The sequence below is a fragment of the Dromiciops gliroides genome, chromosome 1 (assembly GCF_019393635.1).
Source record: "Dromiciops gliroides isolate mDroGli1 chromosome 1, mDroGli1.pri, whole genome shotgun sequence".
NCBI classification, from domain to species: Eukaryota; Metazoa; Chordata; class Mammalia; order Microbiotheria; family Microbiotheriidae; genus Dromiciops; species Dromiciops gliroides.
In genome coordinates this window covers 365,059,248-365,077,636 of record NC_057861.1, presented here as the reverse complement: position 1 = coordinate 365,077,636, position 18,389 = coordinate 365,059,248, and the positions used below count along the sequence as shown (strand labels likewise).

Below are 18,389 nucleotides of genomic sequence, written 5' to 3'. Positions count from 1 at the left end.
AGATTTGACCATTTGTTACAGAGTACCTTCTACCACAGCCTCCTCCAAGAATTAATATTCCTGGGGCAGCTAGGTGGCATAGTGGATAAAGCACTGGCCCTGGATTCACGAGGACCTGAGTTCAAATGTGGCATCAAACACTTGACACTTACTAGCTGTGTGACCTTGGGCAAGTCACTTAACCCTCATTGTCCAGCCCCCCTCCCCAAAAAAGAATTAATATTCCTGTGCTTAACACTTATCCAAAAAAGGCTTTTTAACAAACAAATAAGAGATATAGAAGCGGGGGTAGATATGTCTTAATATAGCATCTATTCCATGCTAAATATTGTGCTAAGTACTTTACAACTGTTATCTCATTTGATCCTCATAATAACTCTTTGAGGTAGGTTCTATTATCATAAAGTTGAAGAAACTGAAGTCCACAGAGATTAAGTGACTTTCCTGGGGCCATGCAGCTAGTTAGTGTTTGAGGCCAGATTTGAACTCCTGACTGATAGCTCAGGGCACTATTCACTGTGCCATCTAGCTGCATCTAAGGCAGTTTACCTAGGAAGGTATAGAAAGGAAAAGAAATAAGCATGGAGATATAGTAAATGAACCCTTCTCAGAGAAGGGTATCACAAAGTAACAAATGAATATTTCTTCAAATTTAGAAAGAGAAAGAGCTGAAAAAGGAAGGTAGAGTGGATTCAAAATGAAACTCACTTTGTTACGGAATAAAGAGTGCAAAAGGTTAAATGATGAGGTTGAGAGAGAGGAGAAGAAAATAATAATAGCAATAATCATATTAAACTAAAATAATTTGGGAGATTAGGCAGTTGTATGAGGGAGGGACTTTGGGAAGAGTCTGAGATGAAAGCAGTGTAAACAAAATAAATTACTGAGGTTCCATGCTATTTTAAAAGGAAAAAAAGAAAAAAAATAATGTTAAATCTATTAATTAAATGGAGGAAAATACAAACCTTACAAATATTTACCTCAAATGTAAATAAATTAAATTCCTCAATAAATGGAAGAACAAAATGGATAAGAAACAAAACTCAAAAATTTGCTATGCACAATATGAACAATTAAGTAGGCATTCTGCCAAGTTACCTGAAACTTTTTTAGTCGCAAGGCTCAGATGCTATCTATGTGATACTTTGGATTTTGTAAAGGTAAGAAAAGGAATACTCATCCTTCCTGCCAGTTTCCCTTTCCCTTTTCTCTTCCTGAATGGATCTTAATTCTCTAAACCCATCTCCTCCAGAAGGAACTCAGAACTCTTAATTCACTTTGACTTTTGGGCTCACAACTCACTTCCCATTAGTCCTAGGTCAGACTTTTCCCACATTTCATTGGATGAAAATGGCTATTCCCACGGCTTGGAAGAACAAAGAGCCATCAACTAAAAATAGAAAGCAACCATATCTTATCATCTTTTTTACTAATCTCACTAGCTCATTAGACCTTACCATCGATTTTATTTCTCCATCTACGAGACTTCCTGACATTGTTATCTGAACTGCCAGTTTACCCTATGCATACCTGGGACTCGATGTTTTCTCTGATGGGGTTGACTGAAGAATACCAGGCCTATCCATTTACCTTGGATTTGAACTCTCCATTATATACTATATTCCCCAATGAGAATGTGAGCTTCTTGAAAACAAGGACTATATTCCCTTTTCTATTTGTCTCTCTACTGATTGGCACATAGTGCTTTATAAGTGATTTTTATTCATTTATTCATTAATTCACTAATTCACCAAACACCGGGAAATATCAATCTATGTTTTTTAGAAAACTCACTCACAGATGGATTTCGAATGAGAACAATTTTTTTGTGTGTATGTCTAGGAGTTTAAAATAAGACTTGATAAGTTTCTCTCAGCCATTTAAATTCCTATATTTGGCAATAAAGGCCTTTCCAAGTGAATAACCATGTATGAAATTAGCATCCATTTCACTCCTTCCTCTATGGCCTTCTCCTCCTCAACAATCCCCTTGCCATCCTAAGTATATTTCTGCCCTAAAATTTTTCTGTACAGATTGGTTATTTCCTCTCCCACACTACTATTTCAGGAAAACTCAAGCCAACATGTCTTGTTTCACTTCACGCTCTCTGACCATTTCTTCCTCACCAACTGCCTTGCCAGGAGGCTTGTATCCTCTCCCTTACCTCCTGCAATTTCTGGAACTATGAGCTTTGATCAAGAGAGCTCTATCATTGAGTAGCCCCATTCATGATTCCAGGAATTGTCTATATTAAAGTATCATCACTCTCATATGTGTGATATTTTGCACATTAAAATGTAAATTCAGGGGGCAGAGACAAGATGGTGGAAGAAAGGCTGTGACTCTCAGAGCTCCCAACAGATCCATTCACATACCTCCAAAAATGTCATAAAGCAATTCCTAGAGCAGCAGAACCCACTAAAGAACATTGTGAGATCATTTTCCAATCAAAGATGGCTTAGAATTTCATCAGGAGGGATCTTTTATACCAAAGTAAGAGGGGAGCTCAACGTGAGGTGCAGATCAATCCAGCCCCAGACAGGCCATGCCTCCAGAGCCTCATAATCTTCAGCTTCAGCAGCTTCTTCTGGGTCTCAGCTCATGGAACAGTGAGGGGTTCCAGTGGTTGCCCAGGTCGAAATAGTAGGGGTCTCTGAGGGAGCAGAGGCAGAGCATGTTGCCCAGGAAGTAGACTTGAGGTGTAGAGACCCAGTGGGGGAATAGGCACAAGCACACCAAGCTTGAAGACCACAGAGAATCAGATTTCAATCAGATTTCTGCTTCTGGGTTAAAAAACAAGCTGACCCATGGTTACTTATAGGCCAGGTGGGCTGAAAACAAGCCTCTCCTTAAATCATACCACCTGGGACCCCCTGTAGTTTGGAACAGTGTGTCCTGAAAGCAAGGCTCCACTCTAAGATGGAGTTAACAGACAAGAAATAGGTGGGCAAGATGAGCAGACAGAGAAAGCACTGGACCATCAAAAGTTTCCTAATGACAAGGTAGATCAAAATATACCCTCAGAAGAAGATAATAACAAAGTCATACTCCTACATCCAAAGCTTCCAAGAAAAATATTAATTGGTCTCAGGCAATAGAAGTACTCAAAAAGGACTTTGAAAACAAAGTAAGAGAGGTAGAGGGAAAAATGAGAGAGAGAGAGGAAAAAATGGAAAGAAATGAGAGTGATGAAGGAGGGTCATGAAAAAAAGTCAACAGCTTGAAAAGCCAAATTGGCCAAATGGAAAAGGAAGTGCAAAAGCTCTCTAAAGAAAATTATTGCTTAAGAATTAGGATAGAGCAAAAAGAAGGTAATGACTTTATGAGAAATCAAAACACAATAAAGCAAATCCAAATGAATAAAAAAATAGAGGGCAATATGAAATATCTCCTTGGAGAAACAGCTGACCTGGAAAATAGATCCAGGAGATATAATTTGAAAATCATGGGACTACCTGAAAACCATGAACCAAAAAAAGAGCTTAGACATCATCTTCCAAGAAATTATCAGGGAAAATTGCCTTGATATTCTAGAAGCAGAAGGTAAAATAGAAATTGAAAGAATCTACTGATCAACCTCCTGAAAGAGATACCAAAAGGAGAACTTCCAGGACTATTGTGGCCAAATTCCAGAGATCTCAGGTCAAGGAGAAAATATCTCATGCAGCTAAAAATAAGCAATTCAAGTACTGTGGAGCTACAGTCAGGATAACTCAAGATCCAGCAGCTTCTACATTAAAGGAACAGAGGGCATGGAATATGATATTCCAGAGGGCAAAAGAACTGGGATTACAACCAAAAATCACCCACCCAGAAAAACTTGTATAATCTTTCAGGAAAAAAATGGGACTTTAATGAAAAAGAGGACTTTCAGGTATTTGTGCTGAGAATGTAAATTCATTGAGATAGGGAACAGTCTTTGCTTTTATATTTATATCTCCAATTTTTGCATCACAATGCTTATTAAGTAAGCCCTTAATAAATTGTTCTTAATTTATTCTTTCACATGAGGGTAGTGGGGTGGTGGAAAGAAAGTACATTCAAGACTTATGTGTGTAAAGATAAATAGGTATAAGGTTCAGTGGACAGAGCACTGGATTAGGAAGATTTGAATTCAAATCCAGCCTTACAACATTTATTACTTGTGTGATCCTAGAGAATTCACTCAAATTTTGTCTCCCTCAGTTTCCTGAACTGTAAAATAGGGTTAGTAATAGCACCTTACCTCAAAGGGCTGGCTCACTTTCCTCACTAAAGAAATAGGGATAACAATAGCACCTATCTCACAGAATTTGTGTGAGGAACAGTTGAGATAATACACTGGCTGGCACATAATAAAAGTACTTAATAAATGCCTTTCTTTTTTTTCCTTCCAAATGAAATTTATTGAAGGATAATCTTTATAGCTAGCAGAAGATGAGTCCTACAATTCTGTGTCCAAGTTGAAGTGATGATGTATCAACCCCCAAGATATCTTCCCAAATTTCCCTTTTGCAGAGGCAGTCTTATTTCTGACATGACTTAGGGACACTTCCCTGCCTTTTAGGGGTCTCAGGGCAGTGATTGATGGTGATTGGAGGAAGATATCCTCTGATTACAGACCTAGGTATCTGGATATTTTTAATTGGCTTAGGATCACAGTTATCCCAGACAGCTTGTGACTTTTTGGCCCAGATTTATAATTATCTAGGAATGTATAATTGTGGAGAAAAAAAGCCTAGGCTTGTTTTAGGAATGTAAGCCAAATACAAGAAGAAGCAAATAAATATTTATGGGGAATATTAACTATTAGGGGCATGAGTATTGCTAAGGAATTCTTTTCTCTTTTTATTTAGTTATTTATTTGTTTGTTTATTTACCATTGTCACATAGATGGTAATGAATTATTTTTTTAAAGCCCTTTGATAAAAGTTCTTGTAGTTTTTATTCTTGGAAAAGAATATAAAAGCTAATATATTCTATGAAAGAGGAAAGAATAAAGTATCAGGACAAAAATACTTTAACTTAGAAAAAAGACCTCAATTATCAATAACTATGCATCAGTATGTGTATCCATTCTCCAGCATGGAATATTAATTCATTTACATTTATAAAGGAAAATTGTAACTTGCAATTACAAAGATCTTAAGACACAAATTTATCCTTATATACATCATTAGAATGGCCATAGCAACCAAAAAAATATACTGTCACTATCATGGTTTATAATATTTTAATGTTTCAAAAGCCCTTTTATTATCTAATTCTTGCATTTAGTAGGTGGTAGCTATTTGCCTAGTAAATCCAAGAGGGTATGATCAATGCGGATTCATTTAATTATAGTCCAGGCATAAGTCCTCCATTAATTGTGGAAACTTGGCCAGCCCCACCAGACTGCATCATTAAAGCCTAAATAAGTGAGCATGGCATAAACATGAGCTTGGCTGTCGGTTCCTGATGCTTCACTGCTTTTTTATTCCTTATGCTGTCATTTACAACAGCTTCTAGTATTTCTTTGACTTCTTTCTAGTCTGGCTGCTTATTGACTCAACTGACTAGCAATTCCATTGCTTCTTTCTGCTTTATCATCATTAGTGAAATCATGGATTGTAGGGTAGTCCAGGGTTCGAGAGAATGTTGTCTACCCACTGATTTTTCCTCTCAGTGTTGACCCTGTAGCCTCTTGAAATTTCCTACTGGTCTATGTTTTTGTCATTTTTGCCTCCAGTCAATTCTTCTGATCTTTGATGACCCTTTTTATCTGGCTTGGACTTTATAGGCAAGGCTAATATATGGCAGAAATATCTCAACCTATTAGAAAGGATGTAGATATGACACTCACTACATAAGAAATACTTGTAAAAATAAAGTCACATTACAAATGAAAATGATGATTTAAAACAAAATGCACTTTGCTTCCAGTAATTTTTTTAAGTGCAATTGCAAAAATAATTTCAGATGAGGCAACAATAAAATTCCAAAATGTTGAGAAAAATGTGTAGACTCAAGTATTATTAAGGCATGATAGACTATGAATTAACTGTATATATAACAAATGGCATCTATGTTAAAAGGAAAGATAACTGAATTACAGAAAAGCACATTGGGTAATACAATTGTAGGAGACATAATCCTCCTTAGAGTTACGGAAATATAACAATGAAAAGTTTTGTTTTGTTTAATTTTTGTTTTAATGAAAACATAATGCTGAACAAACCTGTAGAAAAAAATTACTTGAAAGACTATGGAGTCTTCTTGACAAAAATATTATAGAACATGCATGTTTATTATCATCAAATGGAATCTGTGAAATTTAATAATATGCATATTAAAATTATAAAGTTAAAAGAATAAATAAAAGAATAAATGTTCTTATATGGAACATGAATCAAGAAAAATAATAATGCATAAGTAAAATATATACCTAAATGTAGAGTAATTAAAACAATTCTAAATAATTAGTGGGTGAATGATCAAATCATAGAAAAATTTTTTAAAAACTATGTTAAAGAAAATGATAACAATGAGACAACATACCAGCATTTGGAGGGTCCAGTAAATCAGCACTCAGAAAATGAATCCTAGCTTTGAAAAAAGATATTAACCAAATCCAAGGGATGATTAATGATTTAAACATTCAATTTAAAAATTAAATAATTCCTTTCTTTCTATATACCTAAGATTAAAATTATAGCATCTGCTTACTACTTGTAACTACCTACTCCAAAGCACTAAAATCTTTTTACCCACCAGTTTCAAGGTTACAGGGATAGTAAATGGATATAGTAGAATACAGTCTAGTCCATGTTCAAATTCTAGTTCTGTTATGAAGGATCATATTGCTATAGGTCTAGAGATAGAAAGAAGGAACTCATAAGCCACTGAGTTCAACCTGCCTTATTACAGATGAGGAAACTGAAGCACAGGGAAAAAAAATTGCCCAAGGTGATAAGTTCATAAGTTTCAAACATGGGGTTTGGATCTATGTCCTCTAAAGTGTAGTCAGGGGGCAGCTAGGTGGAGCAGTAGATAGAGCACTGGCCCTGGATTCAGGAGGACCTGAGTTCAAATCTGGCCTCAGACACTTGAAACTTACTAGCTTTGTGACCCTCGGCAAGTCACTTAACCCCAGTTGCCTCCCCGCTCCCCCCAAAAAAGTGCAGGCAGTACTCATTCCTATGTCAGACTGCATTCTTGTTAAACCATGTCATCTTGGGCAAGTCACTTTAATAATCTGAGCCTCAATTTTTTCATCTATAAAATGAGCAGCTTGTCCTAGATGATATCTACAATTCCTTCAAGCTTTGAATCTATAATCCTTAATGTTGTCCCTTCAAATTTTCCAAAAGTCAACATTTTTTATGCCAGGGGAATCAGTCAATTGACAAATACCTATGGTATGCAAGGTGATAGGGATATAAAGAAAAACAAACACATAGTCACTGCAATCAAAGGGATTATATTTCAGTATCAGAGGCAACACAAAAATATAAAGTTATATACAGTAAAAACACACAGAACAAGGTAAGCTGCCTTAGGAGGGAAGGCACTATTTCAGCTGGTGTGGGGCTATTAGAAAGGTCTCAGGCAGAATGTAGTATTTGAATTGAATCCTGAGGGAAATGATGGATTCAGAGAAGTGGAGATGAGGAAGGAGTACATTCCAATTATTAAAGAGAGTAAATGAGAAGGCACAGAAATGAGAGTTGGAGTGCCCCATTTGAAGAATATTAGAAATGTCACTTTGATTTGCCCAAAGATCATGTGAAGGGGAATCATGTGTAATAAAGAAAGGAAATATTGAATGGGTACAAGAAATATAGAAGAAATGCAGTTTGTAAGGAGCTTTAAATGAAGAACAAAACATTTTATGTATGATCCTAGAGGATAATAGGAAACTATCAGAATTTACTGAGGAAGAGGGAGATATAGACAAATCTACAACTTAGGAAAATCCCTTTGGCAACTCTGTGGAATTGGGAGAACAGAGGGTTCATGAAGCAGGGAGACAAATTAGAAAGCTATTCTAATAGTCTAGGTAAAAGGGAATGATGGCTATGTGAATGAAGGGGAGGAGTAACACTCAGGGGATATTGTACAGGTAGAAATGACAAAACTTGGCTATTGATTGGAAATGTAGAATGAAAATGATAGGGCAAGGACCCGAAATAGTAAAACCTGGGGGGCAGCTAGGTGGTACAGTGGATAAAGCACCAGGCCTAGATTCAGGAGGACCTGAGTTCAAATCCATCCTCAGACATTTGACACTTTACTAGCTGTTTGACCCTGGACAAATCACTTAACCCTCAGTGCACCACTAAAAAAAAAAAAGAAATAAGGAAAGAAAGGAAGAAAGAAAAAGAAAGAAAAGAAAAGAATAAAACCTGGGTGAATGGAAAGATGGTAGTTCCCTTGAATGAATTACATATGTTTAGAAGAGTATGGGTTTGGGGAAAGATAATGAGTTTTGTTTTGGACATACTGAGTTTGAAGTATCTATGAGACATCTAGTTTGAAATATCCAGTAGGCAGTTGATGATGCCAATCTTAAGCTTAGCAGAGAACCTAGAACTAAATACAGACATCTGGTGTTGGGTGGAAATCATTTACATTCAGATTAGAGTTAAACCCATGGGGAACTGATGAGGAGGTCAAAAAAATATGTGATATTTAGTCCAAAAATCTAGATACATTTGTCTAAATAAGGTTATTATGTCATTTTGCTTTCTCTAGAATGAGGAAGCAAGCTAAATTTATTTGGTACTCAACAATTCAGAACTTGATTGGATCAAACATCAGACCAATGCTATAGCCTCTATCAGTTTTTCCTGTATAAGCCTAAACTCTCACAACAGTATTCAATCTCTCACCAAAAAGTTTGTTACAAACACTTATACCTATTGAGAGAAGATCTAGTTCAAAAAATCTCATTGATAAATGTATTTGTCATTCTGAATCTTTAATTCCCTTACTTGACACTCAAAACATATCAGAGATGGTGTGTGTGTGTGTGTGTGTGTGTGTGTGTGTGTGTGTGTGTGACAGAGAGAGAGAGAGAGAGAGAGAGAGAGAGAGAGAATTGTTGAGACAAAGGAAGGGAATAAGATTTGTCCTTACATATATTCATTATTCTTATATCCATATTTCTTTTATTCAGTAACTCCATGGCTTGATCATTCTGTTCTTTTTCCTTGGAATATTCTCTCCCACTTTTCCCTGCTTTCTATTTCCTCATAAATTATTATTCTTTTTTAAAAACATGAATCAAACAAATGGTACCTATTCTGAGAAACCTTTTCTGAATATCTCCTTCTCCCTTTCCCCAATCAACTTTCCAAGTTGATAATAAATTTTCTACTCTCAAATCTCAAACAGAATCTTTCTTATATCTTTTAATTGATGTGTTAAATACCATTCTGTATTGTTATTTTTGCTTCTGTCATTACTGTACCTTATAGACACACACATTGTTGTAGTAAGTTCCACAAATATGCCTTTTGTAAATTTTCCCTGTTGATGTTAGCATAATATTGCTCTGCACAATTCAGGCAAAAGTTTATTTAATGGAATTGATTCCCAGAGGCTAATTAAATTCTTTTAAAAAATCATCTGTCATTTTATATTGCCTATATTTTATTCTTTTTACACTATTACTGATTATCAAATTTTGAAGAAAATTATTGCATAAAAGTTCAAAAATGGTTCCCCCCCCCCTTTTATGCTTTAAAGGTATTTGGAATAAAGATTTCTAGGAAGCCATTCATTATGTGAGAAGAATTTGCCCTATAATCTCATTATTATGAGATGATGGACTATCTCGATATTTAGGAATTCTAGATTTTTATTTATTATTCAAAATATTAGGATTAATATAGCAATAACCATGTGGCATTGTGGATTGATAGCTGACCTTAAAATCAGAAAAGACTTGGTTCAAGTGCCATTTTTTTATACATACTCTTTCTGTGACCCTTGGCAAATCATTTACCCTTCCAGTTCCCCAAGTAAATTCTCTGTGATATTTAAAGAAAAGATGCCAATTGGTTGCAAGTTTCCTTACCAGGAAGGAGTTCCTTAATCTAATGGAATCTCATATAGAATCCTTTATCCTTTCAACCCCACCAAAAAAAAAAATGTATCACTTGTCGCTGTGTCTTACATATAATCCCTAAGCAATTTTTTAGACTATTACAATTGAGAAACTGATAGAATTTCAGAATTAGAAAGACCCCAAGGTCATTGAATCCATTCTGTACCCGAACAGGAATCCCTACAAAAACATCCCTGGCAATTGATCATCTGACTTTTAGTCCTTTAGGATTTCACATTCCAGTTATGGAAAACACATTATTTACAAAGATAGCCTATCCCAATTTAGAAAGTTTTCCTTATGTAAAACCAATATATGTTGTTCAATAAATAAATCTTGTTGAAATTTAGGCATCATAACCTTCATTCTGCTATATTGATTTTATTAACTAAATTTATCAGTCCCTAAGCAGCTAGTGAAAAACAAGAAGAAATGGCCAGATGGGATTGTTTTTGGAGGACTATTTTTTAAGCATATTGAAAGATAATCCTGACAGCCATGTTTCCTTTTCTTTACTAGTCTGAGAGAAATACACACCCAAATCAGTATATAAACAGATTTTATGACATGACCCTCAACATAAACTGTAGTTTTTGTTCCTGGCCTTAAAAAATGAAGTTTTAACATATTTGAAAGAAAGGGCAAATGCTGACAGAGAAAAACAAAACAAAACACTGGACTGTGCTTGTGTAGAGAGCGCTCCTCTGCTTTTCATCCTAAATACCATGGTTAGTCTCCTTTAATTTTTGAAATTTAGTAGGTTTCACAATTATGCCTTGAATGTTCTTCAGTTGCTTGAATTGCATACCGCGACTAATTCTAGGCAAGTCATAGGCATATTCTAATAGGAATAACTTTTGAGGAACATTTGTGTGTTCCTTAGTACTTGTATGACTTTCTAGAGGTAATATGTGTATATATATATGTTTGTATATATACATAGAGATTATATCTCACATAGGTCTGTATGCTCTATTTTTATTTTTAAAAAGATTCAATGTTTAGTACCATTGTCAATTAAACTTTGTTTTCCTGAATGCACAGGTACCTCTGTTCTACAGGTGACAGCTACAGATGCAGATGACCCAACCTATGGAAACAGTGCTCGGGTGGTGTATAGTATTCTTCAAGGACAGCCATACTTCTCTGTTGATCCCAAAACAGGTTGGTCCTCTATCTTCATTATATCATTTATCTGGATTAGAAAGAAACCCATTTCAGTTCTTTGAAACCTTCTTCTGTACTAAGCATAATAAGCTTACCATCTTCTTTTTAGGCATCCGTGAGTGTGCCTGTGATTATTTCTAGATACCTTTATTTATCTATCTTAATGTCAGAAATTCCACAAAATGCTACTGGTATAATTTTAAATGAGTTGTCAGTGTTTCAAAATGAATTTGATCTATACTTTAATGTGAATCTCTGGGTTGAAGAGGGATATATTCTACATTTAATGTCAGGGTATTACCGTCAAATAAGGTGGAGATCTTTGCGTGTGTGTACATTTTTATTTGATGTTGTTTATCCTTCGTTCTTATAGAGGACCATGACATCAGGATGATGTCCTGACTTGCAGTTAATTGTATTTAAGTGCGGAAGGGCTGTGTAAGGTCACCAACTTCACTATTCCTCCAGAGCCATCTGGGTGCAGGGGCAAGATATACATCAGGATGACTGGGGATGACCCCGGATGTTTATGGCAATTGGGGTTAAGTGACTTGCCCTGGGTCATACAGCTAGTAAGTATCTGAGATGAGATTTGAACTCAGGTCCTTGTAACTTCAGAGTGAGTGCTCTATCCACTGTGCCACTTAGATGCACTATACATTTTATGTACATATATAACATAATAATATCCAATATTATATACATATGTATATTTCAGAGCTCATATTTCTTAAGTGAGAACTCTGTTGCAATTATTAATTTAATTTCTCTACTGAAGCAGTTCTTTAACTCTATTTTTATCACTGGAAATAAATTAAAATAATTGACATAAAGGGATTGGAATGGGGGGGGCGGTAAGCTCTCAGAAATTTAGACATTAGCCTGGTGAGACAAAACAGGAAATTATTCATAAATTCATTCAAGATGATAGGATTCTGGGAGTAGCTAGGTGGTATAGTGGATAAAACAGAAGCCCTGGATTCAGGAGGACCTGAGTTCGAATCTGCCCTCAGATACTTGATTCTTACTATCTGTGTGAACCTGGACAAGTCACTTAACACTCACTGCCCAGGAAATAAAAAGAAAAGATAGGATTCTATGCCTTCTTTCTCATCTTGCCTCAACCAATAAATTAATGTTACTAGTAATGTTGCCTTACATTTGAATAGTACTTTGTGGTTTTCAAAATAGGCATTATCTCATTTTATATAATTATATAAATTTGTGATTAGGAGGTCAACTGGTTTAATCCTCTCATTTGATAGTTTACAAAACTGAGCCCCAATGAGGATACGTCTATTTCCCAATATTAAATGGGTTGTTGTTATAGTAGAAACAGGACTAGAAACCACAGCTCCTAGAGATCTATCTAATTCTTTTTCTTCTAGATACCATCACAACTTTGAGAAGTAAGGAAAGAAGATATTATCATAATTATTCTTTTGTGAAAATAAATTCTGGGAGGTTATGACTTCTTACAGTTATATGGCTGGTAATTACAGTAGGGGCTGTATTTCAGGAATTCTATTTTAGGAATATAAATTGGGTATGGAGATCCACTCAATTTAGCTTTATAAGAAAAAGAGGAAATAAGTTTTCTTAAATGTAGTGTAACTTTTTTTTTTTTGCCTAAATATCCTTAAGAATCACATGTGAAAAAGCTAATTTCCAATCAGCTATAGAAAATAAATGAGATTCAGAGAAGCTAGGAAGTTTTTATTTTCTTCCTTTTGCAAGGACTGTGTCTATAGGTTCTTATTGATTCTATAGCACCTGGCACACTTCTTCACATAATCTGTGCTTCATAAATCCATGTAATATGTTGCAACCAAGGAAAATTCCAAGGGGCAAATGCTTCTTAAAACTGTATAAAGCAAAAGATAAGTTGGGATATCAAGTTAAATAAAACTTTTCAATAGAGGGGAATGTTAATGATAAATATGTTTGAACTTATTTTAAGAGTAGGATCTATGATTTAGACAGACTAGGGAAGTTCCAGTAATGGAAGAGAATTCGTCATTATAGGTCAAAGTATGTGAGCGAGGTCATTGATTTACTAAGGAGCAAAGATGGGATAAGAAGTCAAGTCTTCCTTCCACCATGCTCACTATGATAACATATACTACTTTTAATCTGATTTGTAGAGATTATTGAAAAACCTTGAATTCTTTGAAGAGATGGGAGTTATTTCTCAATTATCATTGTATCTTTTGTGTTGAGGGCAACTCTTTTAAACATGAAAAAAAGACTAGGGCTGGCAGCTGTCAATGTGGGAGGTTGTTGAGTGGAGCTAGGAAAAAACAATTGGCACTCAATGCCAAAATGCCAGGGATACCTATATAATTTCTAACTTCTAGCAGCAATAATTGAGGCTTCAGCAATAAATTTCCTCAGGCAAATCCATATTTTCTAAAAGTTTAAAAAAACTGAAATAGAGACATGGTCTATTGTTCTTCAATATTAAGAGGAACATAAATTTGATCTTTGATTTCCTCTATATAAAGGACAGTTTCAAAATCAATATTTGTCTTTAAAAAGTATTTTCTTAAAAATATATTTTCAACATATTAACATTATATATTAAAAGGCCCTGGTTTATCATTTTCCTGTGTGATGAGTAAAATCAAATGTGTGGTCGCCTTTTTCCTGTCCCCAGTGTCGGAGAAAACTAGCTAGTGTTTACTTATAAATTATAAGCTGGCACCAGTTTTGGGCAGTAAGCACTTATTAGTGAAAAAGAGTCAGAAAACCAAGATAAAATCTTATCTATCCTAGAGGAGAGATAAAGGTTCAATCTGGCCTGCTTCTTCTCCCAAGTCCTCTACTACAAGGCTGTTTGGGAGTTGAACTGAGAGAAGAAATAGCACTTCCCACTTCCTGCCTCCCTCCCCTGGAAGAGGCCATCCTTTAGCTGATTGGTTAGTGTCACCCAAATCCATTGGTTCACTGGACTTGAGGGTGGTCTCATTGTTGAGTTCAAAGTCCTTAGCTTCTAAGAACAATACCCTATTGAGGGCCAGCCAGGTGTGGTTTTAATTTAATTACCTTTAAGTGGGTTAATCAGCAAAGTCAATCATTCCCAGTCAATCTCACTTAATTCAATCAACCTTTGACAAGAATTTGGTAGTATTTGGTGGCAGTGAAAATGAGAGTATATGATTTTATTCTTAGTTAGGTGTAGAAAGACTTAGTTGAGTTACTCCAAAAATTTAATGGCAGTAAGGAATCTGACTGAACACCACCTCGTCATGATCACATCTGACAGGTCTTGTCATATTTTTTATAGATCAGAAATTTATTTATATATTCTAGATGACAGGTTAGTTTGGTAATTGTTCCATATAGCTATTAAGGATTATTAGATAATAAATGAATATTTTCACAATATAATAACATTGTGTTTATTTTTTTTTAATTTTATATTGTATTTCATTAAGTTTGTATAAAACTTTTTGTTCAATCGTGAAACCATATCAATTTTCAAATGATAATCATATTTTAATTTTTTCTTTTTAAAATTTATTTTATTTGCTTAGAATTTTATTTTCCCCCAGTTACATGTAAAAAAACAATTTAACGTCTTTTTATAAAAACTTATGTTCCAAATCCTCTTCTTCCCTCCTTTCCAACTCCTCCCTTTAAGAACTGAAATAATTCAATATAAGTTATACATGTGTAGTCATGTAAAACATTTCCATATTAGGTTGTGAAAAAAAACAGACAAAAAAATTAAGATAAAGAAACTTTAAAATATTATGCTTCAATCTGTATTCAGACACCATCAGTTCTTTCACTGGAGAAGGATTACATTTTTCATAAGAACTTCAGAGTTGTCTTGGATCATTGTGTTGTTGAGAACAGCCAAGTCATTCACTACTGTGTATTCAGGATATTTCATTTTGTATCAGCTCATGTAAGTCTTTCCAGGTTTTTCTGAGAGCATCCTTCTCATCATTTCTTATACTACAATAATGTTCCATCATGATGTCATCCCACAGTTTGTTCAGTCATTCCCCGATTGATGGGCATCTCTTCAATTTCAAATTCTTTGCACCAGAAAAGGGCTGCCATAAACATTTTTGTACATATAGGTCCTTTAACTTTTTGTTTTTTATCTCTTTTTGGACAGTGACCAAATAGTGGTATTACTAAGTCAAAGAGTATGCATGGTTTTATAGTCCTTGCCCATAGTTCCAAATTGCTCTGCAGAATGTTTGAATCAGTCTACAACTCCAACAACAGTGCATTAATGTCTCATTTTCTCCATATCGCCTAATAACATATGTCATTTTCCTCTGCTGTCCTATTATCCAATCCAGTAGGTATGAGGTAGTGCCCCAGAATTGTTTTCACTTGCATCTTTCTAATCAATAGTGAGTTAGATGGGGCAGCTAGGTGGCGCAGTGGATAGAGCACCGGCCCTGGAGTTCAGGAGGACCTGAGTACAGATCCAGCTTCAGACACTTGACACTTACTAACTGTGTGATCCTGGACAAGTCACTTAACTCCAATTGCCGCCCCCCACCCCAAAAAAAGTAAGTTAGATGGGGCAGCTGGGTGGCACAGTGGATAAAGCACTGACCTTGGATTCAGGAGTACCTGAGTTCAAATCTGGCCTCAGACACTTGACACTTACTAGCTGTGTGACCCTGGGCAAGTCACTTAACCCTCATTGCCTCGTCCCCCAAAAAATAGTGAGTTAGAGCATTTTTTAAAATGGATATAATTAGCTTTGATTATTTCATCTGAAAACTCTTCTTATATTTGAACATTTATCAATAGAGAAATGTCTCTTTAATAAATTTTACTCAGTTCTCTATGTGTTTGAGAAATGAGGCCTTTGTCAAATAAACTTGCTTCAATTTTTTTTCATTTACTATTGCTAAGTGAATTTCCCTCCATCCTATTGTTTCCCCATGACATTTATTCTATTCTCTATCTCCTTTTACCCTGTCCCTCCTAAAAATTGTTTTGCTTCTGACTTCTCCTTTTCCCAATTTGTCCTCCCTTCTATCAAACCCCCTCCTATCCCTTTCCTCCCCTCATGTTCTTGCCGGGCAAAATAGATTACTATACCCAATTGAGTGTGAATGTTATTCCATCTTTGAGCCAGTTCTGATGAGAGTAATGTTCACTCACTCCCCAGCACCTCCCCCATTGTTCCCTACACTGGATAAGCTTTTTCTTGCTTCTTTTATGTGACATACTTTACTCCATTCCACCTTTCCCTTTCCCTTTCCTCTCTCACCCCTTAATTTTATTTTTTAAGATATCATTTCTTAGTAAAGGAACTCTTTGTGTGGCTTGGCAGCTTTCTTCAGGTCTGAAGGATTGGGGGTGCATGTAGGGGCCAAGGCAGGCTGGAAAAGGCACAAGGCTCTGTAGAGGGCAATGCCAGGCTGCTGGGTGTGGAGTGACATTCTCCCACACCTATTTTCTGTGATACCCAGGCCCCTCTCCACCCCATGGCAGAGGTGACTCAGAAGAAGCTTCAGCATGAATTGGAAAAGTGCCAGCAGCTACAGAAGGACTTGAGTAAGTCTTTGTCTAGTCAACAGAAGCTGGAGGCACAACTAACAGAAAATAGCATCATGAAAGAGGAGTTAGGCATTATTGGATAGATCCAATGTAGTGTTCAAGTCTTTGGGCCCAATGTTGGTCAAACAGGAACTGGGGGAGGCTCGAGCTACTGTGGGCAAGAGACTGGATTATATCACAGTAGAGATTAAACAATATGAATCTCAGCTCTGAGACCTGGAGAAACATTCTGAAAAAAAATATAAGGCCCTGGCTCAGTTGCAGCAGGAGTTCCAGCATGCCCAAGCTGCCAAGGCAGCGTCTATGGGAAAGGCTTGACCTATCTTGTTGGAGAGGAAATGAAGTAGGGAAAGACTGTGGGTTACCTGCACTGTGGCAAATAAAATGTGCAAAGACCTGAAAAAAACAAGATATCATTTCTTAATATTCAACTCACACTTGTTCCCTCTGTCTAAATATACTCCATCCAGCTGCCTTAATAATGAGAAAGTTCTTATGAGTTACAAGTATCATCTTCCCATGTGGGAATGTAAACAGTTCAACCTTTTAATATCCCTAAAGATTTCTTTTTCCTGTTTTATTTTTTATGATTTTTCTAGAGGCTTGTATTTGAAAATGAGATTTTCTATTCGGCTCAGGTCTTTGCATCCAGAATGACTGAACATCTTCTCTTTCATTGAATTACCATTTTTCCCCCTGAAGGATTATGACTAATTTTGCTGGGTAGGTGATTTGTGGTTATAATCCCAATTCCTTTGCCCTCCAGAATATCATATTCCAAGACCTGTGATTCTTTAATATAGAAGCTGCTAAATCTTGTGTTATCCTGAGTGTGGCTCCACAGTACTTGAATTATTTCTTTCTGACTGCTTGCAACATTTTCTCCTTGAACTGGGAGCTCTGGAATTTGTCTATAATATTCCTGGGAGTTTTCATTTTAGGATCCCTTTGTGGAGGTGATCAATGGATCCTTTTTTTTTTTTTTTGTGGGGCAATGAGGGTTAAGTGACTTGCACAGGGTCACACAGCTAGTTAAGTGTCAAGTGTCTGAGGCCAGGTTTGAACTCAGGTCCTCCTGAATCCAGGGCTGGTGCATTTTCCACTGGGCCACCTAGCTGCTCCTAATGGATTCTTTCAATTTCTATTTTACCTTCTGGTTCTAGAATATCAGGGCAATTTTCCCTGACAATTTTTTTGGCAGATAATGTCTAAGTTCTTTTTTTGGTCATGGCTTTCAAGTAGTCCAATAATTTTCAAATTATCTCTCCTGGATCTATTTTCCAAGTCAGTTGTTTTTCCAATGAGATATTTCACATTGCCTTCTATTTTTTCATTATTTTGGTTTTGTTTTAATATTTCTTGATTTCTCATAAAGTTATTAGCTTCTATTTGTTCAATCCTCTTTTTTTTTTTTAAAGTAAGGCAATTGGGGTTAAGTGACTTTCCCAGGGTCACACAGCTAGTAAGTGTTTAGTGTCTGAGGCCGGATTTAAACTCAGGTACTCCTGACTCCAGGGCCAGTGCTCTATCCATCAATCCTCATTTTTAAGGAGTTATTTTTTCAAAGAGCTTTTGTACCTCCTTTTCCAATTTGGATTTTCGAGGCATTCTTTTC

At 35.9% G+C, this 18,389-nt stretch overlaps 1 protein-coding gene and 1 pseudogene across 4 annotated transcripts in view; both read left to right on the top strand.

Annotated features, from left to right (window-relative positions):
* Nucleotides 1-18,389, top strand: part of CDH18 (cadherin 18) — a 1,453,365-nt gene that overhangs the window by 1,167,525 nt on the left and 267,451 nt on the right. For all 4 annotated transcript variants that reach the window (XM_043968707.1, XM_043968713.1, XM_043968700.1 and 1 more), the window contains one exon: nucleotides 11,114-11,233. In XM_043968707.1, the coding sequence (XP_043824642.1) occupies nucleotides 11,114-11,233 (120 nt within the window). The remainder of the gene's footprint in view (nucleotides 1-11,113; nucleotides 11,234-18,389) is intronic.
* LOC122729725 lies at nucleotides 16,702-17,092 on the top strand (annotated as a pseudogene).